Genomic DNA, 19500 nt, shown 5'->3' with positions numbered 1-19500 from the left:
CATTTATCATTTGGTTTCTAAAATTTTATTCTTCCTAAGACTTGACTGTTTAACTCGCTTGGACGAAAAAAAATTGATTATATGAGAAAAAAATATTTTTTCCCTAAAAAATCCCCTAAAAAAAGTTTCACCTTAAAAAATCCCTTTTCAAATACTTCTCCCTAAATTTAGGGGAAAAACCCCCAAGTTGGCATCACTGCATAGTAGTAGTAATTTTATTTTTCCAAATGGAAAGGCTAAGGTATCACACTATACAGCCTAATCTTTTATCTATACGTCATATAAATAAAATTGAAGTGTCTGTTTGTAATATTGAAATAGCCGCTTTTTACTACATGAATATGAATATATTATTTGGTGTATGTATATATACTGTACATACACCAAAATAACATTTTTTAAAATTTTTTTCTGTCTGTCTGTTTGTTCCGGCTAATGTCTGGAACGGCTGGACCGATTTTGACGAGACTTTCACTGATAGGTAGCTGATGATATAAGGAGTAACTTAGGCTACTTTTTTTTAAGACTAGCTTCGCCCCGCGGCGCTACCCGTGGTATGACAATAAGCGGGTTAGCGGGTAGCATCGCGGGACTCAGCTCAATAAGTAATGAAGGACCTTATTATATCTATATCTTATTTTACCAAATCTTACCTTTTAGTCTTTGAACGCTAAGAGCACATTTTAGTAATAATCACTTGAATGACATATAATGCTCATAGAATTTCAACCGTAAACTAAAACGGCCGTCCCATGATCGTTAAGTGGCAAAACCCTATAGACAATTACATCAATTAAATACGTATAAAGCGTGAGTTCGCGAACGACTTCTACAAAGAAGTAACAATTTAGTGTTTTTTTTTTTTTGACTACCCTCTGCTAGTAGCCTAAAGGGGTTATTCTATTTTCACTGAATATGTAGGCGAGCTCAGGGGGCTCAATCTGGGAGGCTTTGCTAACATCTGCCCTAACATGGGTAGTGCTTCCTTTAATCTGCCACCGGATAGAAATCGCGACTCGTTGAGAAGATTGAATAAGAAACCCAGTACTACTCAATAGGTTGTACATATCTGTGGGTTAAGTTGCACGTCAAACCCTTCGAACAACCCTTTATCGAATGTCGGATTAGACGGATTCGCCGAGAACGGTAGCCGGTGCTTGGAATGCCTAAAAAAACCGAGCTGATCCATAGGATCCAAAATTAAAAGCTTAGAACGACGGTGACTATATGGTTGTCCGACTGGATCGGAAACGTAATTAGCATTGTGTAACTACATTAATACGGAAAAAATAATAAAATGACGGATTTACAGGTGTCGCATTTCATGAAAAAGAAACGTGTAAAGTCTATAAGTTATCAGTACTACTTATAGGAAAGCGCAAGCAGATTTAGTATATCTGTTAACTTAGATTTTACTTATTATTTTTTGTGATAAAGGTTTTCCACAAATTTAAAATATAGTATTTTTAGACAAAAAATTATATACCATCTGTGATAATTGTTAATCTGTGCTCTGTTTTTAGAGGGGTTTTCAAATAATTTGGAACTTTTAGTGTGTGCTTGTTAAGTTATTAAGTACTTTATATTACTTACCATGACATGGGGTAAATTGGGATCCTGGGGTAAATTGGGACAAACCTGCGGAAGATTCTCAAAGTACCTGTAACACGGAATCTACCTAATTTTGTTTATATTAATATTTATCAATGTATAGAAGAAAAACCAAGTTAACTATGGAAGTACTAAATATGAGTTAAGTTGGTCCCAAAAATTCGTCAAATTAAATTTAAAATAGTGGTTGAAAAGTGCGTTTTAAAACAGCTTAAAGAACTTTTAAAAAAAGTAATATTATCGTTGTTTTTTCAATAAGATCACAGTTTATATAAGTTTTTAATACACCTGGAAATACCACAACAAACGGTAAGTTGCAATATTCTTATTTTAAATACAATATTTCGACAAAATAAAAAATGTATATTTTTTCCTTTCTTTTTGGGGAAAATTGGGACGTATGTAGGGTAATTTGAAACGAGACTGGAAAAATTAGGGACGAGAAAACACAAAATTGGAACGCCAAAAGACAAAATAGGGATGGCTTGTTAGGGTTGTCACTGATATCTTATAATAGATTTTTTAGCCTATACTATCACTTAATTGCGTGATGTAAAGAAGGTTAATGTGTTTATCAGTTAGTTTATGTAAGTATTATAGGTAAATGAAAAGTATATATATAATTACTTTTTTTCGCGACATTTACCTTGTAATATCTGCACGGTCGTATGTTCTTTATAGCAATAAAAAAAATTAAAAGTTAAAAGAACTCAATCGAATCAAAACTTTTGTTATTTCAGAATCTATTCACGCGTCGAATCATGATTTTGTTAACATTCACAACGAACACACACAAATAAAAACAGGCCTCAGATTTTAAATGTAACATTAATTAAAAATCCGAGATATCCAATTATGAGTGAGTGAATTAATTGAGTTTAGTTATTTAGCTTAGAAAGAATTTCTTTTATTTTTGTTATTATTGGCAGTAATCAGATAAAGCTGTTTTTTTTATCTTATTCACCTGATATCTTACTCTTGCTCAAAGATCATTTTGAAAATGTTGATTAAATAAAATTGTATTAATGCATTTACAGTCCTTTTGTTTTCTATTTTTTATTCTATTTTATGATTTTGGTTCAGAGTTGTGATTTTTAAGGAAATTAAATAATAATTTTCTAAAATATAACATGCACGTACTTTTTTTGATCATTGTATTGTTGATTATCATTCACGTCACATCGCTTCGGAATAGAAACCAGCTTAATTTACACTATGTTGTGTATTGTGCTTAAATTATGGATTGTATTCATCATTTCGGTCCATATAAATAATTATATGGCACCTACCTATATATCGCAGTACTGCGAGTTGACAACCCTTACAAATATCCCAATTTAACCCTTAACCGTGTCAATTTACCCCGGACGCTGGGTAAATTGGGACGGCCATTATTTTACCGATTATTTTTTTTAAATGAATAATTAAAATAATGTAACGGTTTTTATCACCTAGGTACGTTCAAGACTCAACTTATTTCTTTGGTTGAGCAGTGACTATTTAATTGGAACTATTTTAAAATTCAATCTGAAGGTCGATTTTGTCCCTATTTACCCCATTGTACGGTACATAATATTATTTGATTACGCGGTAAGCGTCGTACCGTTAAGGTCTAAATTAATATTAATAATTCTGTACAGTAAGGTACCGCATATAAGAATTGAAAACAGTCTTGGTAAAAAGGGGAGCGGCGGCATCGTATTATTCTACAGATACCGAGTACCGTTACGGATATAAACGGCATACCTACCTGAGATCGTAGTTGTTTGGAACTTGATATTCTTGATAAAAACATATTTTATCCTTTACTCAACAACCACGTCAGCGCGAGAGCGTAGTTTCGTTGCTTCATAGCAGCTAGTTTTACAGAATTAGCGAAAGTTATCGATTTATTTATTTAAAATGCCTTTATTTAGTGGACGTTGTTTAAGCACAGTAAAGTTGGTCGGTAAAACTGCACTTATCACTGGCTGCAACACCGGAATAGGGAAGGAAACCGCTCTGGATTTTTACAAAAGAGGTGGGTGGGATTTCAATTTACTTAATTGTTGTTTTCTATGAATCAATTATAAGATTAGTTAAATTTCCCTAGGTACCTATATGAAATTAAAATGAAATTATATTTTCACTTTTAGGAGTTTTGAGCCCATTTACCTAAAATGGTCTCATTACTCCCCTGAATCCACAAGCTGAATACCACCTTTTTTATTTTTTTTTATTTCCCTTGTAGGCAGACGAGCATACGGCCCACCTGATGGTGAGTGGTTACCGTCGCCCATGGACTTCAGCAATGCCAGGGGCAGAGCCGAGCCGCTGCCTACAAACTTAAAACAGACTAGTCATTAAAAAAATACTGAATTGGATTCGAAGTGTCTATATCGTATTGAATTGAGATTTCATCAAAATAAGTAGTAACATAAGGAGTCCAGGTCACTTATCAAAGTCTTATATAATATATTACATTTAATTGCAAATAGAATGGACCTGTTGCACATGAATTCCTTTATAGAGTTAATTTGAATTGAGTTATAAATATATTTAAAAATTGTCCAGGTGCTCGTGTTATTATGGCATGTCGCAGCTTAGAAAGAGCAGAAGAAGCTAAAGCTGACATTGAAAAGTCCTGTAATAATATAAATGAAACTGGGCATCTGATAATAGCCAAGTGTGATCTTACATCCTTAAAGTCTGTACGAGAATTTGCACAAAACATTTTGGATACCGAACCACAAATCAATATCCTTGTTAACAATGCCGGAGTGATGATGTGTCCCAAGGGAGAAACTGAAGATGGTTTCGAAATACAGTTTGCTACAAACCATTTAGCTCATTTTCTTTTAACACTGTTGCTTTTACCTAGAATTCGAAACAGTAAACCGGCTAGGGTTGTAACTGTATCCTCCAGAGCTCATATTCGTAAGTACACTTCATGTATATTTCATCAAAATGACACCCATCTTATTATTCCCTTGAATAAAACATTGTGTCAGTAAAATACAGATGCAACTCTTGAGATAAACATCAAAGCAAGGGATGCATAGGATAATGTTTATTTTTTATAAGATTATTACCTTGAATATTAATAGCTTTATGCTTAAAGAATTTTGAAATTGACTTATTTAATTATAATAATGCATAATAAAATACTATTTCAATAGGATATGGCATCAATTTTGATGATTTGAATTACAAAAATCGACCATATGTTCCTGCTGAAGCGTATTCCCAAAGCAAGATTGCCAATATTTTATTCTCTATGGAACTGGCTAAGAAGTTGAAAGCAAGTATTTTTTATATAATTTTATTCTTTTTTTTTATTAACGCATTATAAATAGAACAACAATAAGCTGTTCCAATTTGAAAACTGGTATAGCAATACTATTATGCAATGCATTAATACCATTATGCAATAAAACTGAGTCGTTTTCATATAAACACTATGATTTAAACTATAACCATAAGCACATTTTACTGTAGGAACGGCGTCTAATAAGCCCGTAAGGGGTAACTGCCTATTTTTGTCTTGAAGCAGTAATGCGTTTCGGTTTCAAGGGTGGGGCAGACGTTTTACTATAAAGCTAAGGCTTAGAACTCATGTCTCAAGGCGGGTGGTAGCTTTTCAGTAGCTCTGTTAACTACTTAACACCAGGTGCGCTATGAGCTCGTCCAGTTATTTAAACAATAAAATAAATATCAGATTTATTAGTTCCAGTAATTGACACTATCAAATTAATATCCATGGTGGCCCAAGTGATAGTAAAAAATTTGATAGAATATTGACTTTTTAAACTTTCCAGGAGTATGACATTGAAGGAGTAAACACCTACAGTCTTCATCCAGGTGTGATAAAAACTGAATTAGGTCGTCACCTAAATGCTACCCTGTTCAGAGGTGCAAGATCTCTGATTGGCTTCTTTTTGTCTCCATTTATGAAGTCCCCACAATTAGGAGCACAAACTACAATATACTGTGCGATTGATGAAAAATGTGCAAACGAAACTGGACTATATTATAGGTAAAAAGGTTTCTTTATCAGTCCTTATCCTTAAGATATGTTTACAAAAACGTTCCACCTTTTTTTCTTTAGAGCTATTCTGTTTCTTTTCCATATTCCTTATTTGGTAAAGTTAAACAGTTATTACTTAAAATGATATTAATAAGTTCATGCTATGTTAACATTAATTTTTCATCATAATGTATAAGGCATGCTGAGCAGTTTTACTTATATACAAGTACCCACCAAATCTATATATAGTAACCGGCAAACATCGTGAGCAAATGACCTTGACTGCGCAGAACCGAATTTTAGATCACTTTGGTGGTGAGGGTGAGGCGCGACGGCAGGGGAAATCGTATCGAGCGCGTTATTGGTAGATCAGTCGAACCTTGCGTCCCGCACCGCATTCCGCATTCCGCTTGCTCCCAAAAGTACGCTTGCGTACAGTGAAAAGTCTATCGTTATTAATCGTTAAGTTATATTTTGTTATAATTGCTTGTTAACTTTGTTGCCTTTGCTATTTGTTGAGTGTTTGTTGATTTTTTATAAAAAATACACTATGCCGCGACAAACTGGTGTAGGATTCAAAAGAAAGGGTAGAAAAATTGTGTACGACGTATATTGCTTCATTATAAAACAGGGGAAGAATGATATTATGGAAAAAGTAAAACAGACTTCGGAAGCAACAAAAACATCAGTGAATACTGTTAGGTGCATTATTAACGAAGCTAAAGGCTCTGGCTTGCTCATCGTGCTTGGGACTCCGGGTAAGAAAAGATCAGGGAAGAAGAAAGTTACCGGAATGGATAGTTTCGTTCAATCTGTTATAAAAAGATGTAATCATAATAACTACAAAACAAGCAGCGAAACTCCGTACCGTAGAAAGGCTTCGAAAATTTTAAAGAAGATATACATTTTAATGGCTCGGAATGAAGTTTACGACGAATTATGAAAGAGCTAGGCTTCAGATGGAAAAAAAAACAGAAAATAATCGGAAGCTGGTAATTGAAAAAAGTAACATTCGATTACTACGAATCGAATATCTTCAAAAAATAATTAATTATAGACAAAAAAGAAGATCGAACCGACCGAGTCGTAAACTACACCGATGAGCCCTATGTCGACTTATCACGATGATGGCGACTCGGGTGATGAAAACAGTGATGATGATAATGGTCAAGATTATGATAACGAAAAAAAATTACAAATACCAGCTTCGCTTCAACTGAACGAAGACCTGGCAACAGCTCTAGTTTTGACTTAATAGAAGGAATATCTATTTTACCCCAAGATTAAATTATTATAATTATTAACCTATATTTTTTGTTGATGTTCTAATAAATATATAAATAAATACATATGTTGATTTTAATAATTTAATTGCATTATGACGCAGAGTAAATAATGTTTTTGCACGTGAGTGTACCATGCGCAAACTTACCCCCACTACGTCAACAAATGCTCAAGAAGTTTGCCGGCTATTATACCCACCCACCAAAAACAAAAAACAAAAAAAGATTTAAAAAAAAACCTTAAAGCCGATCCTGGAACATAAAATGCGCGCCATTGCATACGTCGTAGGTTATTAAAAATGTAGTCTTATATAATAGAAACCTTGTGAATGTTTAACCATTTATTATCAATTACTACTCTACCATTACGACCATTTATTATCAATTACTACGCTAACGGAAACGGAAAACAATGTTAATTTATTATAATAAATTAAATGTCAGACCTGTCGTTTTAGTAAGTTCGCCTTTAGTAAAACCTCATTGTAACGCAAAGCAAGCGGACAGATGTCGCTTGGGATCGTAGAACGCGCGCGCTAGCTGTCTTGACTTTGCATTACATTGCTTGCTATTTTTTAGTAAAAATACTTTTTTAAATGCAATTTCAATTAGCATCACCATTCTTTATTACCTGGTATAGTTTCAATGCATCCTGGCTGACTTAGCGGTAGCCACCGAGACCGGGGATAATAATAATTGTTGGTACCTTGTGCCGAGCCCGAGTGCGGCCCTACACTGAGTACGGCCCTGCGCTGAATCATCTAGAATATTCTAGAATATTCGAAAATGCTTTCGTTCGATTGAGTTCGAGACAGACATACGCTCTATTATATCTCTCTTTAACTAAATACAAAATTGTAGTTAATTCGTGGTGTCATTTCACTACAACGAAACCACAACCTCATTAATATTAGCAAAATAGTATATTTGATACTTTACATGGAAGATATGTGATGAGTTAATACAAAAAAATAATAATTTCAGTGACTGCGCTGTAACTAATCCTGCTAAAGTTATAAACGACGAGAATGCACAAAAGCTGTGGGAGATTTCATGTGAATTAGTAGGCCTCGGAGACTACAACCCGTTTACTGCTGAAGACCTCACAAATCTCAAAAATATATCGTAGATATAAATCGTATATATACGAATTAATTTTAAACATAATAAATACATGTTTTCTATGAATCTAGTTGTAATAATTATTGTACGTGTAGAAATTTCTCATAAAAAAGTCTTCCAAACAGAAATCGGTCTGTATTGTATGCGTGAATTCAAAGGCTTAGAATTTTGTTATACTACGTAAACATAAGTGATTTTTTCTATTACATTTACAATTAAACTTTTCTTTTTCACAAGTTGCTGTTTTAATAGTTACCTTCCCCAGTAGTGTATATTATTTTTAAATATGCAATTATTTTAATATAATCATGTGCAAAAGTGAAAGCAGCACGACACTGGAGCTACGTGACAATAATTACGAGTATTATCGTATACGTGCCAGATCCAAAGTTACCCATTACACCAACCGCGTTACCGCGCTGGATAGCAATGGACAGCCCCTGCGCCAGGAACGAGCCGGAGCGGGGGTCAAAACCTCTCTCCTTCAGTCTCCGGCTTACGTCGACCAAAAAAAATGTTTCGCTTCTGCGCCCCAACAACCAGACGTCTCAAAAGCCAACGGCACAAAATTATCGATAAGGGGCGCGTATTTTTCCCTTTTTTTTGGGCGACAGCCGTGCCGGCCGTTCGAGTTGTGCGACTTAGATGACTGGCAGCAAAAGTGTCTACGCAAGTTGCATCCCAGATGAAACATCTCCCTCTCTGCCAGGGCGCCAAAGTAAGCAATAAGCGAACAGAGTAGGTACTATAAGGTGTTTTTTATCCGTAAAATCTTCACAGTTTCCCGTGACAACTGAAAATGTTTTCATAATCGTAAAACTTTAACAGCTTACACGGATTGACATCACGAAAAAATATCGTAAGCGAGATTCAGGCATCTGTCAAATATCTTGTGTTCTGTGATGGCTGAGTTATATGGACAACACATTGTGTAACTCAAAGGCAGTCTCATCTATTATACTTACATAACGGATCATGTCACGTGTTTTGTTCGGATGGTATGAAAACACCGATTTTTAAAAGTCGCTCTATCGGGGTCTCTCGGGGAAACCGGTTGGTCCTTGTATTTTAAAAGCGCAGCGACATTGAAGGCATCGGCCATACATGTTGCATCAGCCATTACTGACGTTCGTGAACGGCCGTAACCACTCACTATCCGGTGGGCCATATAATCTTCTGCCAAAAAGGGCTATTGAAAACCTTACTGCAATGCATCAATGATGCCAGCACTAGCGCGCTGCCAAGGAGATACGAAAGAGCAACCGGTTGGTGGTGTATCGCGTCCCGACCCGGTAGGCTGGTTCTGGTCCAGCGGGGTATTCCGGGACACCAGCGGCACCGTCTGGGCGGCCTGACAGGCTGCCGTACCGAGACGGCCGACGTTTCAGAGCCTTCGATTCGCCTCGAAGGCTCCGTCGACTATCCTTCTTGTCGTCCTTGGGGTGAGCCGCGTTGTCTGGTTGCAGTGTTGACCGCGGTAACCCCCCTAACGCTTGGGCGAAGAGAGGGAGGGGAGTCGTTTAGTGGGTGAGCCCTAAAATTCCTTGGGCCCGCGGTCTGCTCCCAACACCTTGCAGATCGTCAAGTCCCTCATACCCCGCGCGCCCCGTAGGCGCGGGGACCTCGTAGGAGGTTCGGCCCCGGCCCGAAAAAAAAAAAGAAAAAAAAAAAGACGATACGAATACTATTCTTGACGGTGCACTTTCGATCAATTTCGGCAGCAACAGAAGCATTAGCAAGGGCGGACCGAAGTGTTTCATAGCCGTCTTTTGTATAGCTCTCTGGGCACATCATCACTCCGGCATTATTAACGAGGATCCGAATTTGTTCAGAACTATCAAGGATGGCTACAAGTATCTAAATGTTTGACAGCTAGAGATCTTGAACGATTTTTATCGTCTTTTGATGTTTGTATAGTATCAAATTTAGCCTTATCTCCTGCGTTAGTATTTCGACAAGCCATTATGACACGTGCACCTGTTGATTTTAAAATAATCTAACTATAATGAATTAAGTAAAATATATAGTAAAGCATACGTTAAATCATTAAGTAAGATGTTCTTCTTGGCACTGTGAAATCGAATCTGTTATCGATATCAATGTCGATTGGCGATTTCGAGTGACCTCTCGTAACCGGAAATATTCTTCGTATCCTTCCTTTTTCTTTTTTTTGCGATCTGCTCCCAACATCTGCAGACCATCAAGTCTCCTATACATCCCGCGTACCTCCTGAACGCGGATACCTGTAATATTTCGTCGTAACGTAACGTTACGTCAGTCGCCAGCTTAACATATTCGTTAATAGCATTAAGAATACCGGTAAGCTATGCCCGGTTAATCAGTTTTAAATAGAGTTTCACCTGTGCTGTGTGCTCTACATAAACTTGACGGTTAAATCAGACGTCGTATGTTAAATAAATGCGAGCCCACAGTAGGTACCTACCACCATCTGGCGTGTTACTAGGTCTAAGTTTCGACTGTTTAGTATACTATTTACTATACTACTTACTTCAACTGTTTACCTATCACCTTGCCCAACATCAGCACTACCCTCTACCTAGCTCTACCTCTACCTCTACCATTTGCGGAGTAACCGAAAACAGGACGAGATGGCACAACATCGTGAGGACGAAAGTCATTGATGGAGGTGGTCACAACGTTCAAACATGGAACCATTGGAGGAGGATAGTTTAACTATAGGTACATATTATATGTCATACTATATACAGTAAGCTGTAGACTCAGACTTATCTCCTATAGTAGACTATTCTCGTATTAATGTATGTTTACAGGCTCCTTTAACCCTTTAACAGCGGGCGCGACGTAAGCTTCTTCATTTTTCGATGTCTTAAAAAATAATTTTCCCCGTGGACACGTGTAGACATGTAAATACTCCAGTGTACCTATAGTAGCACGTGAAACGTTGAAGTCTAATCCTATTAGTGCGGACGGAAGGGATTCGCATTATATATACTTGTATGTGCTTTATAAATAAGACAAATGGTTATTATCTATGTTACGGTTCGTACGTTTATTGTTTTTTGTGGACCTATAAATAATTTCAAATAATAGTGAATTTATTCTATCTCAGTTCGTTGGAAAACACAAGTTGGTACCACAAGCTATTATAAGAATATTATCAAATCTATTGAAAATTTAGGTTAAAAAGAAATAGTGTAAAATGGATTTTTTGAGCGGTTGGTGTAAAAGCAAACGCAGTTTACAAGGCTGTACAGCAATAGTTACGGGAAGCAATTCGGGCATTGGCCTAGAAACCGTGAAGGATCTCTTTTTAAGAGGTAAGAAGATAGTTGGTGTGGCGCGTGAATAATAGCATGTGTGCGCTTGGAAAATGGTTTACAATTATGCGATGCGATGCGCAGTCGGTAGGTATTTGGAGATGTGATTTAATTGAGAAAACACAGCCCGATTCATAGAATACAAAACTCGTGATTGACGTGATGTTCTCCAAATGCAAGTCCTCTCCAGCGAAAGGGTTTCTTAATGGTTTTTCAGCGGCGAACGGGAGGCGAGCATTTTATAATGTTAGTTGCTAGTTAGGATGTGGTGCGAGGGCGGTGAAAAAAAGTGAGTTTAATTTCAATTTTAATATGTTTTGTTAATTTTGCGTGTTTTGCGTAACGAAACGGAAGGAGCGTGCGTGACTTTCAACTTTAAAATTTTGTTCTTTAATAAATTCTTACGCTTTCGAGGAGGTTTCACGGAACCGCTACGAAGCGGCTTAGCAAGCATCTAAACTTTAAATACATAATTGTGTTGAAGATAAGTAGGCGCCTGTCCAACAGTGGAAGGTAGGCAGAACATAGTCCGAGATATATGGCCCAGTTACCAAATTAATTATAACAAAAGATAGTATGATATTGGAATTGATATAATATTATTAATTGCATTCGTAGATATCATAACATGAATGACGTCACTAACCACTTTGGTTTCAGGAGCACGAGTGATTATGGCCTGTCGCGACCTCACAAAAGCAGAAATAGCAAAATCGCTAATCGAAAAAGAAACGGAGTGTGAAAAAGAAAAGGGCTCGATAATAGTCGAACACCTTGATCTTTGCAGTTTACAGTCAGTTCGTGAATTTGTCGCTAGAATACTTGCCAGTGAAGCCACAATACAAATACTTATCAACAATGCTGGCGTGATGATGTGTCCTGAATCTAAAACGACAGATGGCTTCGAAACTCACATAGGTTCGAATCACTTTGCACCCGCACTTTTGACTCTGCTCCTACTACCAAGATTTATACAAGACGGACCTTCTCGAATCGTATTCGTCTCATCGATGTTACACGAAAGTAAGTTAGTCTATTATTTACGAGTTTTCATGGTAAAGAAAATAGATGGTAAAAAATTCACGCATTTATCAATATCAGCCAACAGAAGCCGACAGTGACATCCCCCAAAGTTCGCAATAATGACCGGTCTTGCGCTGCCCTCAACCAGTTCATTCCCGTCATCTTCGACCGGTCTACCTTTTAAGAGGCCTTACCATGCTGCGTTTTCCGATGCGCGATAGAGAAATTCTTGTCCCTAACGACCAACGACCACTTCAACCTCACAGTCCTTCGGGCTTTGTCGAGCGTCATAGTTCTTCTGTGTATCTCCATTATTCCTGATTAGGCAGGGAAACGCCAAGCATAGACCTCTTTAATGATCTCTTTCTGGTTAAAAGGCTCAATCACTTGTGGTCCAAGAGCAAGATCACGTCGTCACAATATATACTGGTCAAAGATTTACGTCTACGAGTGAGACACGGTGTCATTGGGATGAAATTTTTCTGCACAGCATTGTGAACGCCGTCCATTCGAGTTAGATTGGTCGATTAAATTAGTTTATGCTCCAGGTATAAGACATACTGGGCTGCAATTTCGGGCGTAGAGCTTCCGATCTTTACTGCAGTGGGCGCTATATGGGTAATCGACATATTTTTCGACGTGTTTCGTTGCCTGCAGTGTACGAACTACAATAGTTAGATAATTCTATTACAGAATATAACTTCGACGTGGATGATTTTAACTTTGAGTCGAAACCGTATGATGCCTACGAAGCGTATTGCCGGAGTAAAGCTGCGAACGTTCTACTTGCCAAGGCACTGGCTCTCAAATTAAAGGTAATTAATTAATTTACTAACCTATTATATCTCGATTTTATATATTTTATACCTTTTTCTAGTTTTTCTACAACCTCACAGCCTATCTATGATTAATTGGTTACCGAAACTCATATACATTAAAATATGAATGCCACTATCAACGTTAAGACACGAGCACGAAATTTCAATTGTATCCCAGAAATCTTAATTATATCTAATAATCCATAATATGATAGAATTTGATTCAATCCATCTACATCGCAAAAGGAGTATCTGTGTCAATTTGAATCCATCGGACGGTTCGATGTGCGTACGTGTGAGTGATGTTTCGTTTATTATAAATAAATAATAATAAATAAATAACTGGGAATAAGTGAAGCACGTTAATCGGGCCCCAAATTAGGATTCCCTGTGCTATGGGTACCAGAGAATGACATTCATACTTATATACGTTTAATATATAAATATATGTAGATAATAAACACCCACACGAAGAGCAAACAAACAAATCACAAGAATGTTTGATGTGGGAATCAAACCCACGACACTCGGCGCAACAGTCAAGGTCGCTAACCACTGCACTACCGAGTCACCGATAAATTGCATATGTTCAATTTATTTTCTTTAAACGGTACTATCAAAATATTACATAGCAATTATGTAGGTAAAGCTACTTATAAATAGAAAATCTGTGGTAGCTCACCGCCAGTTTGCAAAATACGTACCGGCCTTCTGGTCTCGCGAGGTCTCAAATAGTTTTTTTTAAGGTCCTTAAAAAAGCTTTTAGCAGATGGACCCCAGAGGCCCAAAGTTTCTACCTCAAATGAAAGAAAAATGATATCTTTAGAAAGATTATCATATTTCCGCCGTTTTAGGCCTTCAGCCGTTGAAGCAGCGCTACCAGCGTTAGAATTAGTCGCAGGAAGATGTGTCGGTGCCATGGTATCTACACAAGTCGCTTCTCAAACGAGCGACCGACCCATTCTTAATATTACAGGAACACAATATTAACAATGTAACTACGTACAGCTTACACCCGGGTGTGATCAGCACGGGAATCGGTCGACATTTGAACACAGCCATGTGGACTGGGGCTTCGTGGCTCTTCAACAACGTTTTGTACTGGTTCATAAAGTCACCTCGGTGCGGTGCTCAGACCAGTATCTATTGTGCCGTCGACGAGGATTGTGCCAACGAAAGCGGGTTTTATTACAGGTACTGTGATCGTTAGTTTCTCTCAGCCGGATCTAGCTATCTAAGTAACGGAATCTTTCAACGTAATTCTCACTTTTCAATTTCAAGACGTCCGATTAATTTGGAAATATGAACCAGGATCAACAGGATAAGCGAATATTTATGTTATTTTCAATTGTATGTATTTATTAGTAGTTTAAGTTTAGCATGCCGTGATTTTTTCGAACGGTTGCCGAATCTATGATTAGAATCCTCTTTTTTCCTACCTTTTCTAGAAACTTCGAGGGGTTATTCTAGATTCACCGAACTGGTAATTGAGCACACGGGGCTCAAACCTGAAGACGTTGCTAATACTAACCCTAGCAAGGGCAGCGCTTCGCAGAATCTACCACCGTATCGGAAACGCGATCCACTGAGAAGATCCGGCGGTTTTTGTGGGTTAATTTACTCGCCGAGCCCTTCGCCGATAGCGATGGGTTCGATGAGAACGATGACCGGTGCTTGAAGTACCTAAAAGCACCGTTAGTGGATCAGGAGGATCCGAAACGGCATGTAGAAGCCTAGCGGAGTTTGTGGGATTGCCGTAGCCACCCACTAAGCTGTTTTTCTGCACTCTCTCTGAACGTCCGATCTCCGCCTGAGACAGAGCTAGGAAGAGATAGGAAGGCCAATGCGGTCAACACTACAACCAGACGCGTAGCCTACTCCAAGAACCCTCGCCGGCCACGCAGTGCCGCTTGTATTCCGGATTACTTATCCGAAATTAAGTGTGCATCGTAGTCTTTGATTCGTTTTGCATCTAAATATTTTAATTATTGTTAAAATCAACTACTTAACCGATTAAAACTACAACGCAACCAATATAGGCAATAGCAACATTTTCTTCGAAGATATAAGTACAAATGTTTACAAGATTACTGGTTTTGTTTAAAAATTTATTACTGAAACTAAAATAGTTTGTTACTTACAGTGATTGTACGAGAAAAAATCCCTCAAAACAATGTCGAAGTGATGAAGAAGCTTCTAAAGCATGGGTATTAACAACTGAAGTTCTCGGAAATCATCTGAAAAATCATCAACTTTCTTTTGTGCGATCTTCCATCTAACCAAAATATAAATCTTTGCATTTCTTTATTTTGTATGTTGTATATATATTTTGGCAAAAATGGATAATGAAATTTATCGCTAAATACCAAACATTCATGTATTCGAATGTTTCACTGTTATAGCGGGACAAGGTATTAAAAATAAATTAAAAATGGTGGCAGCAAAGACTGTATTTTTATTTTTTGTTGCCACGAATAGTGTACAGACAGTAGAGCTATTATAGAATATCTTCAAAAAGACCGTCTGCAGAATTCATTTGTGCTTGGCTCTGCAGTGCAGGCTTCGCCTTTTTTACTCTTTGTCGTAACGCCTGCTTGGAGACCGTTGCATTGAGGGGTTTTTCGCAAAAAAACATGGCCGGCACGTTACAGTCACCGGTGGTCAGAAGACCATTTCGTCGAACACCACCGCAGCGTTGGGGTACGGATTTCTCGTTTTGGGAGCACTTGACATCCCAATCGGAGTAGCCTACGTCTTCTATTTTCTGATCTTTAAGAAAAAAAAACCATTGACTGTAAGCATCTTATTAGATTTCATTACGTAATGGTGGTAGGTCCTTTTGTGTGTCCGCACGGGTAGGTACCACCACCGTGCCTATTTCTGCCGTGAAGTAGTAATGCGTTTCGATTTGAAGGGTGGAGCAGCCGTTGTAACTATACTGAGACCTTAGAACTTATATCTCAAGGTGGGTGTCGCATTTACATTGTAGATGTCTATGTGCTCCGGTAACCACTTAACACCAGGTGGGCTGTGAGCTCGTCCACTCATATAAGCAATAAAAATAGAAAAACGTAAGCAGTGCACAGAAATAGTAATTATACTAATAATTATTAATTAATAGGCAGACCAATTAGATAAACCAATTAATTGGGTTTCCTTTTCGTTTGTCTTAATGACGACGAGCCCCAGTGCCACCAATCGAATCGTTGGAAATAGTTTCAAACAAAAGCAAGACAAAACAGTATCTTTTTCTTTAGTTTGTCAACCGAACCGATTTCTTTTTTTGTAACTATTAAAGAGGTTTATTATTTTTATTAAAAACTTTTTCGAAACAGCTTTTTGAAAAAAAAAAAACAAAAAACAAAAATGAATTTAAAAAAAAGCTTATTCGAATTTTGACCATTAGGCGAATACTGACTAAAAACCATCATAATCCATACTAATACTAATTAATAGGTAGATTCTAATGTACAATCTGAAGACATTCATAAAGTGACGTCTTCTAAAAATCAATGAAAAAACATTCTGAGGCAGCTTACCATGTATGGTTTTAAAATTGTGCCTTTGAAATAGGTCGCTGAAGCCCAAAAAAGCAAACTCGTTATCCGGAACTCTCCTTTCAGGTGTTTCTTTAAACAAATCCCTCACATATTTGGCTTCATTGCGATCGTTAACTATAAGCAGATGTCCACCGGAAGCCAAACATGTCATGTAGGCTTGATACCATGTTTGCGGTTCCGTATGCATATAGAAACAAATATTTTTCGAGCCCAGTTTCCATCCTATATTTTAGAAGTACACAACAATCATAACTTCAGTATAATTGTGACGTCATTGCTAGTTATAAAAGAAGTTTGATGAATAGGTGATTATAGTTCTTATCTAACTCCAATTCCTATCCTGGATACTAGTTTTAATGTGAATTGTAAACCTGTATCTACGCGTTATTACAACCCTGCCTTTTTTTATTAGTTACGGTGTTATTCCTTCACCGTTGAGGCCAATCGTGAACATTTGTTGAGGACGTATTTCATTTAGAAAAATTGGTACCCGCCAGCGGGATTCGAACACCGATGCATCGCAAGATACGAATGCACCGAACGTTTTATCTTTTAGGCCACGACGACCTAATACATAATTGGATCTTATTATTTAGATTTCTGGAGCTAGTTTAAGGTATATCTACAATCACACTCACGTTTATCGAACGATTTGCATTCTTTATTATAAGTTATTTTTTCCGCTTTTGTCTTGCAGATGAACGGTAATGGCTGTGTACATGGGTTCACGAAAAAGCGACCGCTCCGTTGCATTGCTAAACATCGACCACCGTTGGGTCTCGGCTCATTTCTCTCCCAAAGTAAATTCAAAATGGTGTCTTGCATGAGTTTTCCTAAAAAATTACATCGATAGCAACATTACATTCGTAAATTTTTTTTTAACTGAATTATGATTTTGGTTTAGGTACTCTAATTAATAAGATAAAAACAAGTCGTTAAGCAATAGCTTATCGATTAAAATAATGATGCGACTATTCTAGTCTTTCTTTTATAATAGACGTTTGTTTTTAGATAAATTTTTAGAAGGGAATGGTCAATTCCTTTTTCATTATCATTTAAAACAAATCAGACTACGCCCATTACATTGCTCATATTCATTCCAGAGACATAACCCAATGTGTATCTTCTCAGTGGGTCGCGATTCCCATCCGATAGAAGATTCAGCGAAGCAGTGCTTTTGCTATAGCTAGTATTAACAAGTCCTCCCAGGTTAAGCCCTATGAGCTCATCTACCAAACCGTGCGGAATAGCCACTCAAGGCTACCTGCGATACTTACCGAAGTACCACCATTCTGACAATTTATGTCACGAAGCAGTCTTGCATTACGGTTTGAAGGGTCTAACAGCTGTAAGAGAATACTAGGTGCATGGTGGCATTCATGTCATGATGACTATCGGTATTAGTACGCAGATCAGGTGCATCTTGAGCTCGTACTCCCACATAAGCAATAACAAAAACACTTAAATAATGACATATCTTCGTTGGGAATAGCAAGCTTCTGGATTGCAGCAAGAAGGGAAGCAATCACGTACTATAGAACGAAATAATGACCTTTCGAAGTTACGTATGTCCTTTCTGAATACAAGTCATGTATTCCTACATAAACCCCGTTGTATTTGCTAAGTACGGCTGTGATTAGCACCGGCATTGCGTCCGCCTCATCTAACGATTCAGGTATCATTAACTCGGAGCCTTCGGCCTCGCATCGTATCTTGGCATCGGGCCACGTCGCCGCAGTATTGTGGAGTTTATAAAACGTCTTAAAAGCCTTCTCGTAGATATAATCTTTTCGGTATGCAGGACGTTCAGTTTCTAAAAATATTTATGGAATAGATATTTTATACTTATTACTTAATAAAATAATCGACTAGTCGGATATGGATTTTCGATTCTAGAAAACTCGAGTTATTAATGTCTATGTTCATTCATGAATGCCTACTGTATTATTATTTTTTTACCAGATAAAATGAACGAGCTTCTAAGAACATTTTCAACAGTTCCATCTGTTTTATAATGATCAATTGCATCAAAAACTTTCTTAACAGAACAATATATATGCTGAGCTATTAGCTCAGCTTCTGGACGCCCACTTATGGTCTACATATATGTAAATTAACAATTATTATTTGCCCAGTTGTCGCGTCACGACATTTATATTTGCCCATTTTGAAAAAGTTAAATTCAGTTTAAATTTTGAATTGTCGCTAAAATAATAGAAAAAGCCAAGAAAGAAATGCTATTTTCCAATTTCAAAAAAATAACGAGGTATGGATGCTTTTTTAAAATGTTTCTAATTAGGCCTTCAAGCGGCCAGTAACAGAAAATAAACTCCTACATGTGTAAGACTCATTTTGTAATTAAAACTAAGATAAGTTTTAAATTTTATGCATTTAATGAGTTTTTTATTTGAGTTGCTATATTATTGCATGAATATTAATTAGTGAATATCTATATTTTTAACGAATATTTGTACGTTGAAGTTATACTTTCTTTATTCATATGAAATGTTTCTGATTAGGTATATGACCACCACTGTAGGTATATCGATACCATGGGTGTTTTGATTGATAGTTATAAAAAAAAAAAGTGTGTGTGTCCGCTCCGACGCACGACTGGAGTTTACTGGATATAAAAAATTAAACGAAACAATACGAGAAATAGTTCTATATTACGACAACACGATACACAACAGATTATTAACAAATTAACGAGACACAAAACAAACGACTAACAAATATATGAAAATACAATAATGAGAGAAACGCGCGATCAGTACG

The 19500-nt window shown here is 37.1% G+C and overlaps 3 protein-coding genes and 1 long non-coding RNA gene across 7 annotated transcripts; 3 read left to right on the top strand and 1 right to left on the bottom strand.

The window, feature by feature from the left end:
- The first annotated feature begins 2127 nt into the window (after positions 1–2127).
- LOC149501514 (uncharacterized) lies at positions 2128–2402 on the top strand. The gene is made up of 2 exons (XR_016324264.1): positions 2128–2198; positions 2352–2402. It is a non-coding gene; the product is annotated as an uncharacterized LOC149501514 (long non-coding RNA).
- A 569-nt stretch (positions 2403–2971) lies between these two features.
- Positions 2972–8258, top strand: LOC114250332 (retinol dehydrogenase 12). The gene is made up of 5 exons (XM_028184158.2): positions 2972–3631; positions 4165–4527; positions 4770–4891; positions 5409–5626; positions 7885–8258. Exons 1-5 carry the CDS (start codon positions 3514–3516, stop codon positions 8027–8029), a joined length of 966 nt encoding a protein of 321 aa, XP_028039959.2. The 5' UTR covers positions 2972–3513; the 3' UTR covers positions 8030–8258.
- Positions 8259–11063: 2805 nt separating this feature from the next.
- LOC114250361 (retinol dehydrogenase 11) lies at positions 11064–15599 on the top strand. 4 transcript variants are annotated; one of them, XM_089733343.1, is made up of 5 exons: positions 11064–11321; positions 11982–12344; positions 13038–13159; positions 14139–14340; positions 15306–15599. In XM_089733343.1, exons 1-5 carry the CDS (start codon positions 11204–11206, stop codon positions 15374–15376), a joined length of 876 nt encoding a protein of 291 aa, XP_089589469.1. In that variant the 5' UTR covers positions 11064–11203; the 3' UTR covers positions 15377–15599. The 4 variants fall into 4 exon arrangements, with proteins under 4 accessions (XP_089589469.1, XP_028039992.2, XP_089589468.1 ...); XM_028184191.2 differs by having other exon boundaries at positions 14139–14356; XM_089733342.1 differs by having other exon boundaries at positions 14139–14367.
- On the bottom strand, positions 15547–18539 carry CTL17 (C-type lectin 17; the record flags this gene model as incomplete). Its single annotated transcript, XM_028184178.2, has 4 exons — positions 15547–15931; positions 16702–16944; positions 17361–17555; positions 18275–18539. Coding segments are annotated over 4 exons (975 nt in total), but the record flags the coding sequence as incomplete, so codon positions are not given.
- Positions 18540–19500: the final 961 nt, after the last annotated feature.

This window comes from Bombyx mandarina, chromosome 15, assembly GCF_030267445.1.
Source record: "Bombyx mandarina strain Sakado chromosome 15, ASM3026744v2".
Lineage (NCBI taxonomy): Eukaryota > Metazoa > Arthropoda > Insecta > Lepidoptera > Bombycidae > Bombyx > Bombyx mandarina.
This window is presented reverse-complemented; position numbering and strand designations above follow the sequence as displayed.